This window comes from Rhineura floridana, chromosome 2 (assembly GCF_030035675.1).
Source record: "Rhineura floridana isolate rRhiFlo1 chromosome 2, rRhiFlo1.hap2, whole genome shotgun sequence".
NCBI classification, from domain to species: Eukaryota; Metazoa; Chordata; class Lepidosauria; order Squamata; family Rhineuridae; genus Rhineura; species Rhineura floridana.
In genome coordinates this window covers 68,199,817-68,218,969 of record NC_084481.1, presented here as the reverse complement: position 1 = coordinate 68,218,969, position 19,153 = coordinate 68,199,817, and the positions used below count along the sequence as shown (strand labels likewise).

At 42.8% G+C, this 19,153-nt stretch overlaps 1 protein-coding gene across 1 annotated transcript in view; it reads right to left on the bottom strand.

Annotated features, from left to right (window-relative positions):
• LRP1B (LDL receptor related protein 1B) overlaps nt 1–19,153 on the bottom strand; it is a 524,827-nt gene that overhangs the window by 240,035 nt on the left and 265,639 nt on the right. Inside the window, 3 exon segments of the mRNA XM_061608878.1 lie at nt 191–383; nt 9,087–9,291; nt 12,164–12,353. Of these exon segments, the coding sequence (XP_061464862.1) occupies nt 191–383; nt 9,087–9,291; nt 12,164–12,353 (588 nt within the window).

The window sequence follows — 19,153 nt, the reverse complement described above, 5'->3', positions numbered from 1 at the left end:
CACTTGCCAACAAGTACTCAACGTTTGCAGCCCTCTTTGTTATGTGAATTCCCTATCATATAAAAAGTTATGATATAACTAAATAAGTAATTACAGTATGATGAACTACAAAAAAAACCCTTTTACTGAAATACTTAGAAAAAATCTACCAGTAAATATATATTATATAATGGTGTGTTTGGTAACTTACAGCTGTTAGTGTCATTAGAAACAGCTATGATGCCCATTGGTTGATGTGGTATGTCAGATCTAAGAATTTTTGTATCTCCACCTGTATATTTATTGGATCGCAGAATAGCTCTTCTCACCCAGTCGGTCCAGAAGATCCAGTCATCATAAACAGCAAGACTGAGAAAAGTGCCAGGTCCAGATTTGACAATCACCTGATTAAAAAAGAAAATAGACATCAACTGAGTACTAAAGCAGAGTAATAAAGCAGTAGTCTCAATTAACAAGAAGTTACTTCAGGAAGGCTAATACCTGAGTGAATGAAGCTAAAGCCAACTGTCATGTTACATCAGCACTGGACATTTCTTTCAGCTGTGGAAAGCTGAGTGGAGGATACCCATGCAACAACCTATTACACTGCAAGAATGACAAAGAAGGAGAGAGCAAGGTCCCTGCTCTTAAGAGTAGCATCCTCCACTGGAAATGGTTTGTGTTCTCCCAATCAAATTAAGGAAACCATAGAGGCTGCAAGTGCAATTGTAAGTTATGTATTTTAAAGAGGCAAAGTTCTATTACAGAAAGTGCACTTCTATCAACTCCATTCTCTTATAGTCTAACTTCCATTAGCTTAACACTTATTGATCTAAGAGCACAGAAAGCCAGGCCCAATCAAATCTATGGCAATTTTTCATTCATTCAAATCAAGCAACTCTCAACATATGCAACTCCCACAAGAAATATAACAGAAAAGTGACCGGCAATCTAAACACTGGTAATTTGAACATAGCACTCTTCTCACAGAACAAGTATTTCAAAGGTTTATCCTGTAACACTCAAAGCACCAAGATACATATAGTCTACAGCAGTTAGTACGGTGGGGCACAGCTGGGGAGTCACCCAACACCAGTGACATTACACCTAACCTACAGGGATCATGGGGAGGTCAGGTTGCGCAGATGCTCTGGTGGAGTCAGTCAGGTGGTCCTGCCGGCACACCTGCACAGCCCCAACTTCACTGCTGCCCTTCCCCCGTACCGCCTAGATAAGCTGTAGCAATGTTGGTATCAGGAGGATGGCTCCATCCTTCCACATCAGCTGCTACTGCATATACTTACTAAAAGAAAGAGACAGAGGGCTGTAATTCTGAGATGTTAATGGTTCATGTATTCCTTACTTGTGAATTTCACAATCAATGGAGGCTTGTGCCCCAGTAAAAATGTAAAAGTAATTTTTTAAAAAAGTTTTCCCCAACATCTCAAAATCACTTTTTCTGTTCACACAGAATCATATCCTTCCATTTCAACATAAAGACACTGCTTGAGACATTTCATCCAATCTCCTGTTCTCTGGCCAAACAGCTCTCTGCACTGGTCAGTCAATTCTAATCCAAAACTATTGCTATGGCCATGATATATGGATATATATCCAAGCAGTAGAACCACCTGAAAACAGCATTTTATTAGTGAACCCTCACAGTTTCACAGGTTCCTTTCCTTTCCTGTTGTCATGAGGACAATTCAGCAAATCAGGACACAGGAATTAGCAAATAGCCATAGTGCAACATTAGTAGGTCTGCCTGAGGGTTGACCTAGTAGCCTGGTAGATATGTGTTCTGAGCATTCCCAGAGCTGTTTCATTGAAGGTCACATCTCTTCATGGTTCTTGGCATGTTCTGGTAACCAGAGAGGAAGCAGGGAGTGACTGACGCTTTGAACAGCTTTATCCTTTTTGTTTACCAATGAAAAAGAGTGCAACAGTGGATTCAGGAAGTAAACTCTATGGAATTCAGTGGGGGTTACTTTTGAATGGGTATGGATAGGAATGTACAGTTATTGTGACATAAACCCACTCATGTCCTGTAAAGAATCCTGTTTATTTGAATTAAGTGATAATAGAGACACACGTTCTGACATTTGTACTGTAATGGGATACTTTCTGTCTGGTCACTGAAAGTTAGTTTAAGGCTTTGACTGACAGCTGTGAGTTAGAATTCTCAATATGCAAAAAAAGGATAGAAGGTAAACTCCAAATTTGTTAAAAAAATAAATCAAATAAAACAGCAAGTATACAAATATAAAAGGTAAGCGCAGAAAGGTACCCAATAATGAAGCTACATAAAAGTAGATACTAATTCGATCAGAGCTTGATAGTCCTAAATTAGTTTGTTTTAACCATAATATGGTTGATTCATAGACTGGAACAACCACCAAAATGGGTTCTACAGAGACAAGTCTTAAAAGCCTCATGGCTCATATGCCCCATGTGTTTAGGCCAGAGGTGGGGAACCTATGCCATCCCCCCATATCTTGTTGTACCCCAGCTCCTTTCAGCCCCAGCCAGCATGGCTAATGGTCAGGTACATTGGGAGCTGCAGTCCAGCAACATCTGGAGGGCCACAAGTTCTCCATCTCTAATTAGGCTCTGGGGAAGACTGGGTAATTCAAAATGCAATTGACTTTCACAACATTGACCAGATCTAAGTCACAGCTCTCATATTCATCAGAGAATAGTTTAGTCATTTCTTACAGGGTAAAGATGTATGCAATAATAAAATTAAGGGGAAAAATAAGCCAATGTTTCAAATGAAATATGAGATTGTACATGCATACTCAACAGAGGAAATATATGCTTGCATGGTGGGACAAGCTGTTCAGTGTAAAGGCCTGATACTGTGTGCCTATATTCAATAACAGGGTTCTACATACCACTGAAGTGTTCTAGATCTCTTATTGTATAATTCTGTCTATCTCTGGGTTATGTTGGCTGGCTGGGGATAGAGTTGCAACCAGTTCCACATAAACTCAGAAGAACACATTGACAAGCTGACATGAAGTTACATCAGCATACTACAATGTTGGGCTAGCTTAACCTAATGCAAGCTTTTGGCCAATGCAAGAATGGGCAGAGGGAATGGGAGGAATTGTGACCCAGGCTGGGACAGCAGACAGCGATGAGGGCAACACCGACTTTGAGAACTGGGGTGATGAGTTGGGGAATGGGATTAGCAGCAAGGAGAGCTCACAGCATGCCCAGACCCCTGACACTGTCAGTTCAACTCGCCCTGATCTTGCCCCCCCTGCTGAAGTGCAACACGTACTATCAGAGACTGCCTTTTTAAAGACTGGTCCATTAGACATGCCCCCTCGCCTGTGCCAGAGGTGCTGCCTTGTCAATCTGACATTCCCACCTAAACGCCCCACAACTTCCAATGCTCGAGCAGACAGATAGCCCCCACCAGTCGGAGGGGGAAGCTGAGATCCATCCCACATCACCCTGCATTTGGAGTCTTCAAAGATGGGAAGTTCTATGGACAGAGTTGAAGAGGAGCCTTCATTTACATGCGAAAGTCAAGCCTACTTAAGTTGTCTTAGGGGAAGGGCTAGTTGCTAAGTCAGTCAGACAGCTGAGAAGTCAATCTCAGTCAGTGTTAGTTCAGGGCAAAAGTTACTTGAAAGCATAAAGAGGTTAAAGGGCAGCAAAGCTTTTGATGTATCTTTAACTTTAATAAAAAGAGAAAAAACCACAGACACATCTGTGACTGAGTCCTTCGATGATGGGCAGCACATGGATTGATAGTGTTGGCCCAACATAGTTGTAAAACAGCGAAGCACAACTATTGTAAATATTTCAACAAGTCTTCTAAATGTAGATGTTTTTCCCAGTTGTTATCTGTATCTGTATTAAATTTGAATTTATTTCATGTATGTGATGCACACCTAATGTTATGAGGGGGGTTGAGAGTGTAGAAGAAGCTCAGAGCAATGCCGTCAGACCAAGGGGCCAGACTCCTAGCAGGGAAAGCCAAGGTGGAATAGTCAAAGCTGAGACACCACACTAAGATGCATCCAAACTCAGAGGAAGGCAATGGTAAACCACCTGTGAATATATCTTACCATGAAAACCCTATGAACAGAGTATCCAAAATGCAACATGAGATAGTGCTGGAAGATGAGACCCCCAGGTCAGAAGGCACTCACTGAGCTACTGGGGAAGAACAAAGGACAAGTACGAGTAGCGCTGTGACTAATGATGCAGCTGGATCAAAGCCGAAAGGAAGCCCAGAGGCTGATGTGCACAGATGTGAAAGGAGAGTCCGGAGTTGTACGACGCAGACAATAGGAACATGGAATGTGAGAAGCATGAACCAGGGAAAGTTTGAAATTATCAAGAAAGAAATGGAACGTATCAAAATTACAATACTTAGTGTGAGCGAACTAAAATGGACAGGAATGGGAGATTTCCAATCAGGCAACCACAAAATATTTTATGCAGGAAATGAGAAATTAAGAAGAAATGGGGTTGCTTTAATAGGGAGAAGTGAGGTAGCAAGAGCAATTAGGAGCTACAATGCAAGGTCTGAGCAAGTGATATCAATGAGACTAAACGGGAAACCTATCAACATAACCATCATCCAAATCTATGCTCCGACGGCAAACGCAGAAGAAGAGGAATTGGAGAGATTTTATGCAGAAGTACAGGAAGAAATTGATCACACACCAAAACAAGATGTGCTGATAATCATGGGGGATTGGAATGTAAAAGTAGGGAACACAGAACAATTAGGAACTGTGGGGAAATGGGGCCTAGGAGACAGAAATGAAGCAGGAGAAACACTTTTTGAATTCCGTGAATCCAATAATTTGTTTCTTGCAAACACATTTTTGAACAACCGAAAATACGACTGTACACATGGACATCACCAAATGGTCAATATAGGAATCAAATTGATTAAATAATTGGTAGCAGAAGATGGAGAAGTTCCATACTTTCTGCAAAAACAAGACAGGAGCAGACTGCAGTACAAATCATGAACTGGTCATATCGAAAATCAGAGTAAAGTTAAAGAAGAACAAAGCAATCATAATGCCAGAATACAATTTAAATAACATTCCAGAAGAATATAAAGATCAAATAAGGAACAAATTTGAGGCTTTAAGCTTAGTTGAGAGAGAACTAGAACTATGGAGTGAAGTCAGAAAGACAATACCTCTAGTTAAAAAGAGAGAAAGACCTCAATGGACGACTGAAGAAACTCTTAAAATGGTTAAACAGAGAAGGAAAACAAAAGCAAAAGGAGATAGAAACACTGTCAGAACCCTAAATGCAACTATACAACAACTAGTACATAGGGACAAAGAGAACTATTACAATAGTTATTGTATAGAAATAGAAAAGGTCAACAAAAAAGGTAGAACAAGAGCCCTATTCCAAATTAGAGAAATGAAAAGGAAATTTAAACCAGAAGTAGGGAAGTTGAATCAACAGGGGAGCACATTGACTGACTGAGATAAAAGGAAGATGGAAGCAATGCACTGAAATACTCTATACAAGAAATGCAAGGATGACAGATTCATTCATGGAGGAACCATATGATGAAGAACCTGAAAGTTTGGAATGTGAGGTGAACGCTGCTCTTAAAATACTTGGAAGAAGCAAATCACCAGGGACAGATGGCATACCAATAGAGTTGCTACAAGCTACTGAGACTGAATCTATACAAATTTTCACAAAAATTGTCAACAAATATGGAAAAGAAAACAATGGCCCAAACACTGGAAGCATTCAATATACATCCCAATTCCAAAGAAAGGGGATCCCAGGGAATGCAGTAATATCCCATGCAAGTAAAGTAATGCTCAAGATTCTACAACAAAGGCTCTTACCATATATGGAGTGAGAAGTGCCAGATGTCCAAGCTGGATTTAGAAAGAGACAAGGTACCAGAGATCATATTGCAAACATACACTGGATTATAGAACAGACAAAGGAATTTCAGAAGGAAATCACCATGTGCTTTATAGATTACAGCAAAGCCTTTGACTGTGTAGTTCATGAAAAATATGGAATACTTTAAAAGAAATGGGGGTGCCACATCATTTGATTGTCCTGATGCACAACGTATATTCTGGACAAGAGGCTACTGTAAGGGCAGAATATGGAGAAACCAATTGGTTCCCAACCAGAAAGGGTGTGAGACGGGTTATTTTATCACCCTATTTGTTTAATCTATATGGAGAACACATCATACAGAAAGCAGGACTGGACCAAGATGAAGAAGGTGTGGAAACTGGAGGAAGAGATATCAATAACTCAAGATATGCAGACGATACCATACTACTGGCAGAAACCAGTAATGATTTGAAACAAATGCTGGAAAGTTAAAGAGGAAAGAACAAAAGCTGGAGTACAGCTGAACATCAAGAAGACTAAAATAATGACAACAGAAGATTTATGTAACTTTAAAGTTGACAATAAGGACATTGAAATTTTCAAGGATTATCAATACCTTGGCACAGTCATTAACCAAAATGGAGACAATAGTCAAGAAATCAGAAAAAGCCTAGGACTGGGGAGGGCAGCTACGAGAGAACTAGAAAATGTCCTCAAATGCAAAGATATATCACTGAACACTAAGGATCATTCAGACCATGGTATTCTAGATCTCTATGTATGGATGTGAAACTTGGATAGCGAAAAAAGTGAATAAGAGAAAAATCAACTCATTTGAAATATGGTGTTGGAGGAGAGCTTTGCACATACCACGGGCTGCAAAAATGACAAATAATTGGGTGTTAGAACAAATTAAACCAGAACTATCACTAGAAGCTAAAATGATGAAACTGAGGCTATCATACTTTGGACACCTAATGAGAAGACATGATTCACTAGAAAAGACAATAATGCTGGGAGAAACAGAAGAGTAGAAAAAGAGGAACACCAAACAAGAGATGGATTGATTCCATGAAGGAAGCCACAGAACTGACCTTACAAGATCTGAACAGGTGGTTTATAACAGATGCTAGTGAAAGTTGCTGATTCATAGGGTTGCCATAAGTCGTAATCGACTTGAAGGCACATAACAGTAACAAATGAGCCGAAGCTGGTAAAAGATTACGAAGTCCAGGAGAATCCCCAAGTTATGAATGTGGTCCTTTAGTGGGAGCAGCCCCATCCACTATAGTCACACCCCTCTATTTATTTATTTATTTATTATACTTGTATACTGCCCCATAGCCGAAGCTTTCTGGGTGGTTTACAGTAATTAAAAACAAATACAATTTAAAATACATCTTTTAAAAAAACAATTTAAAACACAATTTAAAAATTTAAAACAATATAAAACACATGCTAAAATGCCTGTGAGAAGAGGAAAGTGTTGGTGCCAGGTGCACCTTGTCAGCAGGATCATTCCATAATTCGGGGGCCACCACTGAGAAGGCCCTCTCCCTTGTTGCCATTCTCTGAGCTTCCCTTGGAGTAGGCACATGGAGGAGGGCCTTTGATCTTAAACGTAGTGTATGGGTGGGTTCATATCGGGAGAGGCGTTCCATCAGGTATTGTGGTCCCAAGCCGTGTAAGGCTTTATAGGTCAAAACCAGCACCTTGAATTGAGCTCAGAAACATAAAGGCAGCCAGTGCAAGTGGGCCAGAATCGGTTTATATGTTCGGACCGTCTGGTCCCTGTTACCAATCTGGCCGCTACATTTTGCACAAGCTGCAGTTTTCGAACTGTCTTCAGAGGCAGCCCCATGTAGAGTGCATTGCAGTAATCTAGAGGTTACCAGAGCATGGACAACTGAAGCCAGGTTATCCCTGTCCAGACAGGGACGTAGTTGGGCCACCAACTGAAGTTGGTAGAAGGAACTCCATGCCACTGAGGCTACCTGAGCCTCAAGTGACAGAGATGGCTCTAGAAGAACCCCCAAGCTACGAACCTGCTCCTTCAGGGGGAGTGCAACCCCATCCAGGACAGGTTGGACATCCACCATCTGGTCAGAAGAACCACCCACTAGCAGCATCTCAGTCTTGTCTGGATTGAGCCTCAGTTTATTAGCCCTCATCCAGTCCATTGTCACAGCCAGGCACCAGGTTCAGCACATTGACAGCCTGAAGAAGATGAAAAGGAGAAATAGAGCTGCGTGTCATCAGCATACTGATGGCAACACACTCCAAAGCTCCGGATGACTGCACCCAATGGTTTCATGTAGATGTTGAACAGCATGGGGGACAGAACTGACCCCTGTGGAACCCCATACTGGAGAGTCCAGGGTGCCGAGCAATGCTCCCCAAGCACCACCTTTTGGAGGTGACCTACCAAGTAGGAGCGGAACCACCGCCATGCAGTCCCTCCCACTCCCAACTCAGCCAGTCTTCCCAGAATGATACCATGGTTGATGGTATTGAAAGCCGCTAAGAGATCAAGGAGAATCAACAGAGTCACGCTCCCCCTGTCTCTCTTGCGACAAAGGTCATCATACAGGGCGACCAAGGCTGTTTCCGTGCCAAAACCAGGCCTGAAACCCAACTGAAATGGATCCAGATAATCGGTCTCCTCCAAGAGTGACTGGAGCTGGCCCGCAACCACTCGTTCCAGGACCTTGCCCAGGAATGGAACATTTGGCCATTAGTTATTAAGATTTTCTGGGTCCAGGGAGGGCCTCTTCAGGAGTGGTCTCACTACCGCCTCTTTCAGGCAGCCAGGGACCACCCCCTCTCGCAGAGAGGCATTAATCACCTCCCTGGCACAGCCAGCTGTTCCATCCCTGTTAGCTTTTATTAGCCAAGAAGGGCAAGGATCCAGCACAGAAGTGGTTGCACGAACCTGTCCAAGCACCTTGTCAACGTCCTCAAGCTGCACCAACTCTATCCAGTTCAGTCAATTTCCCCACACACAGCACCTGTTTTGTCTTTATTTTGCCTGTGCATGCATCATGTTGGTGACCCTTGCGTTGGATCTACACAGAAAGATATTCTGAACAGCCCTAGAATTACTTATGATTGCTCATTCATTCCTTGTTCTCAGTATGGACAAAAAGGTATTGAATGATAAAGACAAGATCATTATAAGCTAATTTTTCTTTAATTTATATATAAAATATCAGTATATTTCTCAAAATCGGTAATATGATCTTACTCACATTTCTATGTGATCCATCATATTCACATCTTTCTATTTTTCCCAAACTGCCATCTGAAAAGTATAATTTCTCTGCACTGTGATCAATAGCAAGCCCATTAGGTGTCAGGATATCAGTGCTGATAACAACTTGCGCATTTTTGCCATACAGTGTAGCTCTCATGATGCTTGGATGCTGCTCATTCCAATTAGTCCAAAACATTAAACTGTATTAAAAAGTTAAAAGACAAACACAATTCTATCATTTTAATATGGACATTTGAGTCACATAAAAGGGCATATAATGCAGCAATGGTTCTGTTTTTAAACCTGATGTGATTATTTAAAATAAATAGGCTTCTGGCTGGTGGGATCTACTTTTTTTACTGTGATCCCTGAGGTCCATCAATGAGAACCAAGTGCAAAATAGCCTGTCATGAGAAGAGTCAGTGCAAGATAGTTGTTCAGTGGGAAAAGTCAATTTACTTCTACACCCCATGAGCCATCTTGTGTGAATTCAAAGCCCTAAACAACTTGGGCCTAAAGTACCTTAAGCCTGATTCCTTATGCTCCCCCGTGATCACTGTGAACTTCTGATGGGGGAGTTTGGTTGGTCCCCTCACCCCTGAGCAGGGCCAGCACCAGAGGCCCCGCCTTGGGGAGGGTGGGTAGCACTCACTTCCACAATCAATGGTAGCATCGGCTCCCAACCCTGCCGTGGATCATGAGAGGGAGCTCCCAGGCACCCCCCTACTGCTGTGCAGGCCCATGATGCCTGCCTGCCTCCCCCACATACCTCTCCCTTGATACAAATTCTGGTTGCCTTGCAGGCACAAGCCTGCCATCAACCAAGATGGCGGCAGAAGCATCAACCCCTTAGGGAAACCTCAGCTGCCATATTGGTTGATGGCAGGCTTGCGCCCACAGCACAACCAGCATTCACCAAGGGAAAGATAGGTAGGTGGGGCATGCGTGTGTGCATGTGCCAGGGCTTGGAGCAGGCTGGTGCCCCAGGGCCCCGACATGCCTGGCACTGGCTCTGTCCCTGAGGTTTACTTGGCCGTTATGAGGGAATGAGCCTTTTGTGTGACAGTCCCTGCCCTGTGGAACTCATTGCCAACAGAAGTTCAACAAGAGAATCTCTGTTTTCTTTCAGATATCATTTTAAAATTATTGTTCAGACAGTCCTTTTGAACATTTTTTTAACCAACCAGTTTTTATTGATATGTTACTGAGGTTTTTACTCCGGTTACTGCAGTGTAGTGTTTTTATCTTGTACATCACCTTGTTATATTTTCTATGAAAATGTGGTACACACACACACACACACACACACACACACACACTTCCTCTTCTACCCCATGAGATCACTGTGATTACCTTAATATAGAAATCTACAGCTACTATTTTAGATTAAGGGACTTCTGAAACAGCTACTGAAATACGATGGAAGGTTTCAGGAGTAGGGGTAAACAGTTTAGATGTTTTGGGAGAGGGTGCATTCCTTTATATATAAAGTAGTCCAGGTGTTAAAAGCTGTTTCACACACATATTCTTTTTATGTCTGAGATAGAAGACACTGCTGGTTGCTGTCCAACATTTCTTTTCTTGAGAAGGAGATGTGATAGCAACAACACTATGTCAAGATGTAAGTGCTGCTACTGACAAGTCCTGCGGGGAAAAATGTTGGACAGCAGCTGGCAGGGAGAGACAGAGAAAATGCTTTTTAACTCTTGGGCTATCTTTGAAAACATCCATCAAGGTAAGTGACTCCCGCAAATATTTCAGCTAATTCTTTTCCCCACCCATAGCTAAAAGATGATTTCCACCTACCAACAGGGTGCTGAAATAGGGAGGGCCATTTCTGTTCAGCCCTACACAGGGCTGTCATTCTTTGCTCTTACAAATGGACTATCACCCACACCGGTCTTTGGGCTAGGGTGGGAAGACTCACACCAGGAGTTTCCATCTAAAGAAGCACTTTTTGGACTATACAGACGAGAAGCCTTATTGTAACTAAGTTAGTCTCTATGTTATTGTTTAGCTCTTTTGCTTAATTTTTTGATGTCCCTGATGTTTTATATGTTTTTGCTTTGTACGTCGCTCATAGTGGCTGGGTAACCAGCCACATGAGTGACTAACAAATCGAATAAATAAATAAATATTTAAATAAAATAAGGGATTCTAATAATTTAACCTTAGGGTAGGGATGCCATGGTTATTCGTCCAAGCTTGGCTTAGAAATAAATTTCTGGAGCTCTTCAAAGCAAGTATGTTAAGACTCTTGGGAGCCCTCCCATCTCCAAGTTGGACCAAGAGCAAGGCAGTAGAAGGGACCCTGGCTTCTCTTTCCCCCAGACTCACCAGCCCCCCAAGCACCCTTCTTTTATTTCCCTGCAAATAGGATGGTGGCAGTAGCAGCAGTGGGGAAGACAGATTTTACCTTCCTTCTACTCCTTTGTCTTGACGTGCTTCTTAGCATTTAATTCAAGCCCTAGCACATAAGACAGCTGGGTGGCTCTTGAGACTTCGTACAAGCTACCTACTGCAATGCCTATGTGGAGATTCCAAGTACTAGATGTAACTGTTATGCCAGTTTGATGCACTCTACAGTTTGTCAGGATACAGGGGAAATAAGGTGGGGAATGCTTCCTACTGCCCATAGCTGCTACCGCCACTGTACTGTTACAGGTGAGTAAAGGGATTGGTGGGGAGGATGATTTGGGGTCTGTCAAGAAGGGGAGTATTCAATTTCCAAGCTTCTCAGATTGGTACAGGAAATAAAAATCAACTCTGATCTTGTATAAGCAACATGTGCAGACAGATGGATGATACATGTCCAGCTTACTTGAATATTTTTACAACAATTCTTGTAGAAATCAAGACATTTTGAGTACAATCCATAAAAGCATTAAAGTGCAGTTACTTTCAAGTAATCCCCCAGACTTCACTGGGATTACCCCAGATTAAAAACACAAATATACTGACACACCACCATTTGTTTTATAATGAATCCAACACATTTCTGCCAGCATGAAGTGAAATAATTTGAAAATTTATGGTTAATCACCCAGTAATTAATATGGATGTGGCACTTACTTTTGGCATTCATCAAGGGCTAATACATGTGGATGATCATCTTCAGACATTGTTATTACTGCTTCTCTGTTGAAAGCACCTCTTCGTTTCTGATCAACTGTGTGCCTTGTAATAGAAGATGTAGTAGAGCTGGTCCAGTACAAAGTATCCCATGCTCTATGATATGCAAGGCCCTCTACGGAACCAACATCTGAAACATAATGCATTTTTAATTATGAAAACAAATGGATCCTTTCCAAAATAGAATTGTGTAAAATTGAAATGGTCACACCAGTAAAAAAAATATAATTATCACACAAAAATAAGCTACTTGGGTAATGCAAACAGACTTGTGAATATTTTAATTACTATTTAGGGAAATAATGATTTAATAAGATTGTTCAATAATAGTTTTAATTAACAAAAGTGGATTAATACTACAATTGGAATGTAAAATTCAGTTTGATTCAAATTTCTCTATTTTAATGTTGTTAGACGGCAGCATCTTTCTGATGACATTATTTTTATTGGACTTTCATTGAACACGCATTATGTCTTAAAATACTCAGCTATAGTATTCCTGTATAAAGAAACAACACGAATGTTATATTATAGATTTAGCTCTCTAAATTTCTATTTTTCACTTATTAGTACAAGAGACAGGTAGGAAAGAGATTTACAGCCCTTGAGAAATAAATGCTCCTGGTGGACCATTTTCCTATCTAGGACTTGTGGACTCCCACTTTTGTGGTTGCTCCCTCTTGCTGAGAAGGATACTAGCCTTATGCAAAGTAATAAGTAGGGGAAGAAGCTCTCTTGAATCAAGAATAAAGGGTGATATCCAATATTAGTCATCATCCAAGCAGACCCACTGAAATCCACTGGACTTGATTTCAGTGGGTTTACTCTGAGTATGACTTAGTGCTTTTGGATACTGCAGAACTTCCATCTGAATGCTTCCTGAAGCGCTCCGCTGGAGCAAATGTTCCCAACATACTTAACATGGCAGCTGGAGCAAAAGCTGCTAACGTGCCTAGCAATTAGAAGTAGGGGAGGTCTTTTAGGGGGTCCGCAGAGCTATCTGGGAAAGAAATGAAATAATATGACCCTTCAGTGGTTAAGGTGTTGGACTACGACCTGGGAGACCAGGGTTCGAATCCCCACACAGCCATGAAGCGCACTGGGTGACCTTGGGCCAGTCATTGCCTCTCAGCCTCAGAGGGAGGCAATGGTAAACCCCCTCTGAATACTGCTTACCATGCAAAACCCTATTCATAGGGTCGCCATAAGTCAGAATTGACTTGAAGGCAGTCCATTTCATTTTTCAAAAGTCACTGGAGAATTGAGATCCCTACAAGCACTTTGGTTTCTTAGCACAGGGCACCAATCGTATTTATTTTATCCTATTCACAAAGCAACAGTTTATGAGTTTCAAATGAAGTGAACACTAATACAATATGATATTAATATACAAATACTCACATTATTCATCTGCTACTGACAATCTGAATTAAATCAGTAATATGCTATATAACTGATTAACTGTCTACACAACAAAAAGCAACAGCTTATGATTTACAGAGCCAATGGTACAGTGATCACATCATTACATTGCCAAATGCCATCTATCACTTTTACTGAACTTAAAGAAGATGGATTACATCCCACCAATGAGATGCAGTCTATGAATACTATCATGCTGCTCTTCGTTTGACTTGCCTAGAGAACAGAACAGCAAATAACTAATAACTGATGAAATCATACAAGACATCCTTTCTTCTGCATATACAAAGCAAACAGCTGAAAAGCTCTAGTCATTATGATTGACATTTTCATAACTGGTTAGTTTTACTAGAAAACAAAAACTCAGTTCTTAAATTTCTCCCATGTTTTAAGTTGACAACTGATTCAACATAATATTTTTTCACTGTTTTCGGCATTTTAAAGTTTTTTTTTTAAAAAAAAATCTATGTGAAGGGAAGACAGCTATTCCCCCCCATCCTGTCCTTATAAAACACGGTGAATTGAATATTGTGAATTAGGTTCTACATATATTGAACTGTGCCCCATGAGTCTGGAAAATAAAAACTTATATTGAGGCTTGATGAACTGAAAGCAGCTGAAGAGCTGAATGTAAGCTGGATATTTACACACACACAAATAATGGAAGATTACAAAGCACAAATTCCAACAACATATACAATTTCTTCTCTCAGCAGTATACATACTAAAAGTCCAATACAGAATTTGGTGCAATTCACCCTACAGAGTTCCATGGGCTAAAGTACACCCTTGAAGAATACTGTGTGCTAAATTGTGATCAATGCATTTTTGGAGACATTTGAACCATATTAAATACCTACTTGTTTTCTTGTTTGCTATGCTCACTCATTGTGTTCACACAATTTACCTTTTTAGGACCAGTCTGTCAGTCATTTTACTAGCCCAGATGCTGGGAATGAGGTTGTTTTTTGACAATCTGTTCATACAGAATATTTGTAACAGACAACAGGTGGTCACCATTTGGTGACTGAGATGAAAGCAGTGTTTTAAAAGCAATAAACCATCTGAGGATATGATTCATCAGTTCACACAAATTACAAATGGCACAATGGGAGCACTAATTAATTCGTTGCTCTTTCACTGGGCTCCTAAGATAGCAACAAATAATCTATTGCACCCCCTCCAAACATATAATAATAAGGTATGACAACAATGAATAAATTGGCAGGATGAAGAATTTGTTTCCTGACTGACAGATTTTTTCACTGTCTGATTAGATTCTTTTTGCAAACATTAAAAGAAAGATACTACTTAGCATGAAGAAATAAGCATTCATATGTAATTTGTAAAATTAGAAAATATGACACTGAATTCAACAACAAAGTTATTAGAATAGAGATTTAATACTATAGTACTACTATAGACCCAGTGCCTGCAGGAGGAAGGAGACCACCATTGTTCAGGGAAGAAAGAGAGCCGTTTGCTGCTGCTGCTGCTGCTGCTGCTGCCTGCCTGCCGCTGCTGCTGCTGAGCTACCACCACCACCACCCTCTCCCTGTTAGACTTCTGCTCTGCAGGCCCAGGCCCCCAGGTACTCAGCCAGCTGTTGCTGGTATCATCCACCTGTCCCTTCCCTGCAGGGGATACACAAGCTGGCTGGCTGAGATGGCTCCTGCTTTGCAGATTGCCTGGCTTTTTGTGGATCTTGAGTCATGTGCCTGGGAGAGAGGACAGAGCCAAGTGGGGAGACTTGAGGGGGCCCCAATTAGTGTAGCGACAGGTAGAGGGAGATATGGCATTGTGAGGAGGACTTGCCAGGTAAGGGGAATGCGGCCCAGGCAGTTAATGACTGTGCCTTGTTCCGGTCCTCCCCACACCTGCAGGTTTGTTGGTTGCCCTATCAGCCAACTCTCAGACCTCTAGATGCTGCTCCTAAACACCAGATGGGTGCATAACAAGATCTCCCTCATTCATGATTTAATTGTGGATGACGCAGCCAATATGACATAAGAACATAAGAACATAAGAAGAGCCTGCTGGATCAGGCCAGTGGCCCATCTAGTCCAGCATCCTGTTCTCACAGTGGCCAACCAGGTGCCTGGGGGAAGCCCGCAAGCAGGACCCAAGTGCAAGAACACTCTCCCCTCCTGAGGCTTCCTGCAACTGGTTTTCAGAAGCATGCTGCCTCTGACTAGGGTGGCAGAGCACAGCCATCACGGCTAGTAGCCATTGATAGCCCTGTCCTCCATGAATTTGTCTAATCTTCTTTTAAAGCCGTCCAAGCTGGTGGCCATTACTGCATCTTGTGGGAGCAAATTCCATAGTTTAACTATGCGCTGAGTAAAGAAGTACTTCCTTTTGTCTGTCCTGAATCTTCCAACATTCAGCTTCTTTGAATGTCCACAAGTTCTAGTATTATGAGAGAGGGAGAAGAACTTTTCTCTATCCACTTTCTCCATGCCATGCATAATTTTATACACTTCTATCATGTCTCCTCTGACCCGCCTTTTCTCTAAACTAAAAAGCCCCAAATGCTGCAACCTTTCCTCGTAAGGGAGTCGCTCCATCCCCTTGATCATTCTGGTTGCCCTCTTCTGAACCTTTTCCAACTCTATAATATCCTTTTTGAGATGAGGCGACCAGAACTGTACACAGTATTTCAAATGCGGCCGCACCATAGATTTATACAACGGCATTATGATATCGGCTGTTTTATTTTCAATACCTTTCCTAATTATCGCTAGCATGGAATTTGCCTTTTTCACAGCTGCCGCACACTGGGTCGACATTTTCATCGTGCTGTCCACTACAACCCCGAGGTCTCTCTCCTGGTCGGTCACCGCCAGTTCAGACCCCATGAGCGTATATGTGACATTAAGATTTTTTTGCTCCAATATGCATAATTTTACACTTGTAATTTTAAACTTGTAACCGAGACCTGGGTGGGTGAGCAGGGAAGAGTCAGTCTCTCCCAGCTATGTCTGCCAGGGTACCTGGTTCAGCATCAGGGTAGACCTGAGGGTCAGGAAGGGGGGGTTGCTGCAGTCTATAGGAGCTCCATCTTCTTCTGCAAGCACCCTGTCCATGTGACTACTGATCTGGAGTGTTTGCACCTTGTGTTAGGTCAGCAGGACAGACTGGGGATTCTGTTGGTATACCGCCCACCCCGCTGCCCAACAGACTCCCTAACTGAGCTGATGGAGGTGGTTTGGGGTGTACTGTTGAGATCCCCCAGACTGTTGGTTCTGGGGGATGTCGACATCCATGCCAAGGCCACCTTATCCAGGGCGGCTCAGGATTTCATGGTCTCCATGACAACCATGGGACTGTCCCAACATGCCATTGGCCCAATGAATGTAGCAGGGCATACCCTAGACTTTGTTTTTGCAACTGGACATGGAGATGGTGATCTGAATGTGGGGGGCCTTACATCAGTCCCTCTGTCATGGACAGATCGCTGCTTGCTGAAGTTTAGACTTACAGCAGCTTTTCCCCTCTGCAAGGGTGGGGACCTATTAAGATGATCCGCCCCCAGAGCTTCGGCTATGGGGCGGTATAAAAATCTAATTAATAAATAAAATAAAAATTAATGGATTCAGATGGTTTCCAAAGGGCTGTGGGGAGTTTTCTGGCTGATAGGGCTGGCACTCCTGTCAAAATCCTGGTTGAACTGTGGAATACAGAAATGACCGGGGCGGTTGACATGATTGCTCCTGAGCGCCCTCGCAGAGTTCATATGGCTCCATGGTATACCCCAGAGCTGAGAGCGATGAAACAATATAGGAGATGGCTTAAGTGCAGATGGAGACGAACTCCTGGTGGATGCAATTACACACTGGTAAGTGCCTATGGTAAGCTACATTTAGGGGCAATGAGGGCAGGAAAAAAATATTTTGCTGCCACTATCAAATCATCAATCTGCTGCCGAGCAGAGCTCTTCAGAATTGTCTGGGGGCTAATACACCCTGGCCCCAAGGACATGGTAGAACCATCTGAGGCCCACTGTAATGAATTTGCTAGGCACTTCCAGGATAAAATCTTTAGCTTCCACGAGGACTTAGACTCCAGTGTTATAGCAGGTGAATCAAGTGGGTATCCAGAGCATAGCCTTGCCCCAATTTTTTGGATGAGTTTCAGTTGGTACAGCTTGAGGACATTGACAAGGTGCTTGGACAGGTTCGTGCAACCACTTCTGTGCTGGATCCTTGCCCTTCTTGGCTAATAAAAGCTAGCAGGGATGGAACAGCCGGCTAGGCCAGGGAAGTCATTAATGCCTCTCTGTGAGAGGGGGTGGTCCTGGCTGCCTGAAAGAGGCGGTAGTGAGACTACTCCTGAAGAGACCCTCCCTGGACCCAGAAAATCTTAATAACTATAGGCCGGTAGCAAATGTTCCATTCTTGGGCAAGGTCCTTGAATGAATGGTTGCGGGCCAGCTCCAGACCCTCTTCGATGAGACCGATTATCTGGATCCATTTCAGTTGGGTTTCAGGCCTGGTTTTGGCATGGAAACAGCCTTGTTCGCACTGTATGATGACCTCTGTCAGGAGAGAGGCAGGGGTAGTGTGACTCTGTTGATTCTCCTTGATCTCTCAGTGGCTTTCGATACCATCGACCATGACCTTCTGGGAAGACTGGCTAAGTTGGGAGGGGGAGGGACTGCATGGCAGTGGTTCCGCCCCTACTTGGCGGGTCGGCTCCAGAAGGTGGTGCTTGGGGAACATTGCTCGGCACCCTGGACTCTCCAGTATGGGGTTCCGCAGGGGTCAGTTCTGTCCCCCCTGTTGTTCAACATCTACATGAAACCGTTGGGTGCGGTCATCCAGAGCTTTGGAGTGCGTTGCCATCAGTATGCTGATGACACGCAGCTCTATTTCTCCTTTTCATCATCTTCAGGTGAGGCTGTCAATGTGCTGAACCAGTGCCTGGCTGTAACAATGGACTGGATGAAGGCTAATAAACTGAGGCTCAATCCAGACAAGACTGAGATGCTGCTAGTGGGTGGTTCTTCTGACCAGACAGTGGATGTCCAACCTGTCCTGGATGGGGTTGCACTCCCCCTGAAGGAGCAAGTTTGTTGCTTGGGGGTTCTCCTAGAACCATCTCTGTCACTTGAGGCTCAGGTAGCCTTGGTGGCACAGAGTGCCTTCTACCAACTTTGGTTGGTGGTCCTGCTACGCCCCTATCTGGACAGGGATAATAACCTGGCTTCAGTTGTCCATGCTCTGGTAACCTCCAAATTAGATTACTGCAATCTGCTGTACGTGGGGCTGCCTTTGAAGACGGTTTGGAAACTGCAGCTTGTGCGAAATGCAGCGGCCACATTGGTAACAGGGACCACACAGTTCAAATATATAAAACTAATTCTGACCTGCTTGCATTGGCTGCCTGTATGTTTCCAAGCTCAATTCAAGGTGCTGGTTTTAACCTATAAAGCCTTACATGGCTTAGGACCACAAAACCTGATGGAACTGCAAACCACCTAGAGAGCTTCAGCTATGGAATGGTATA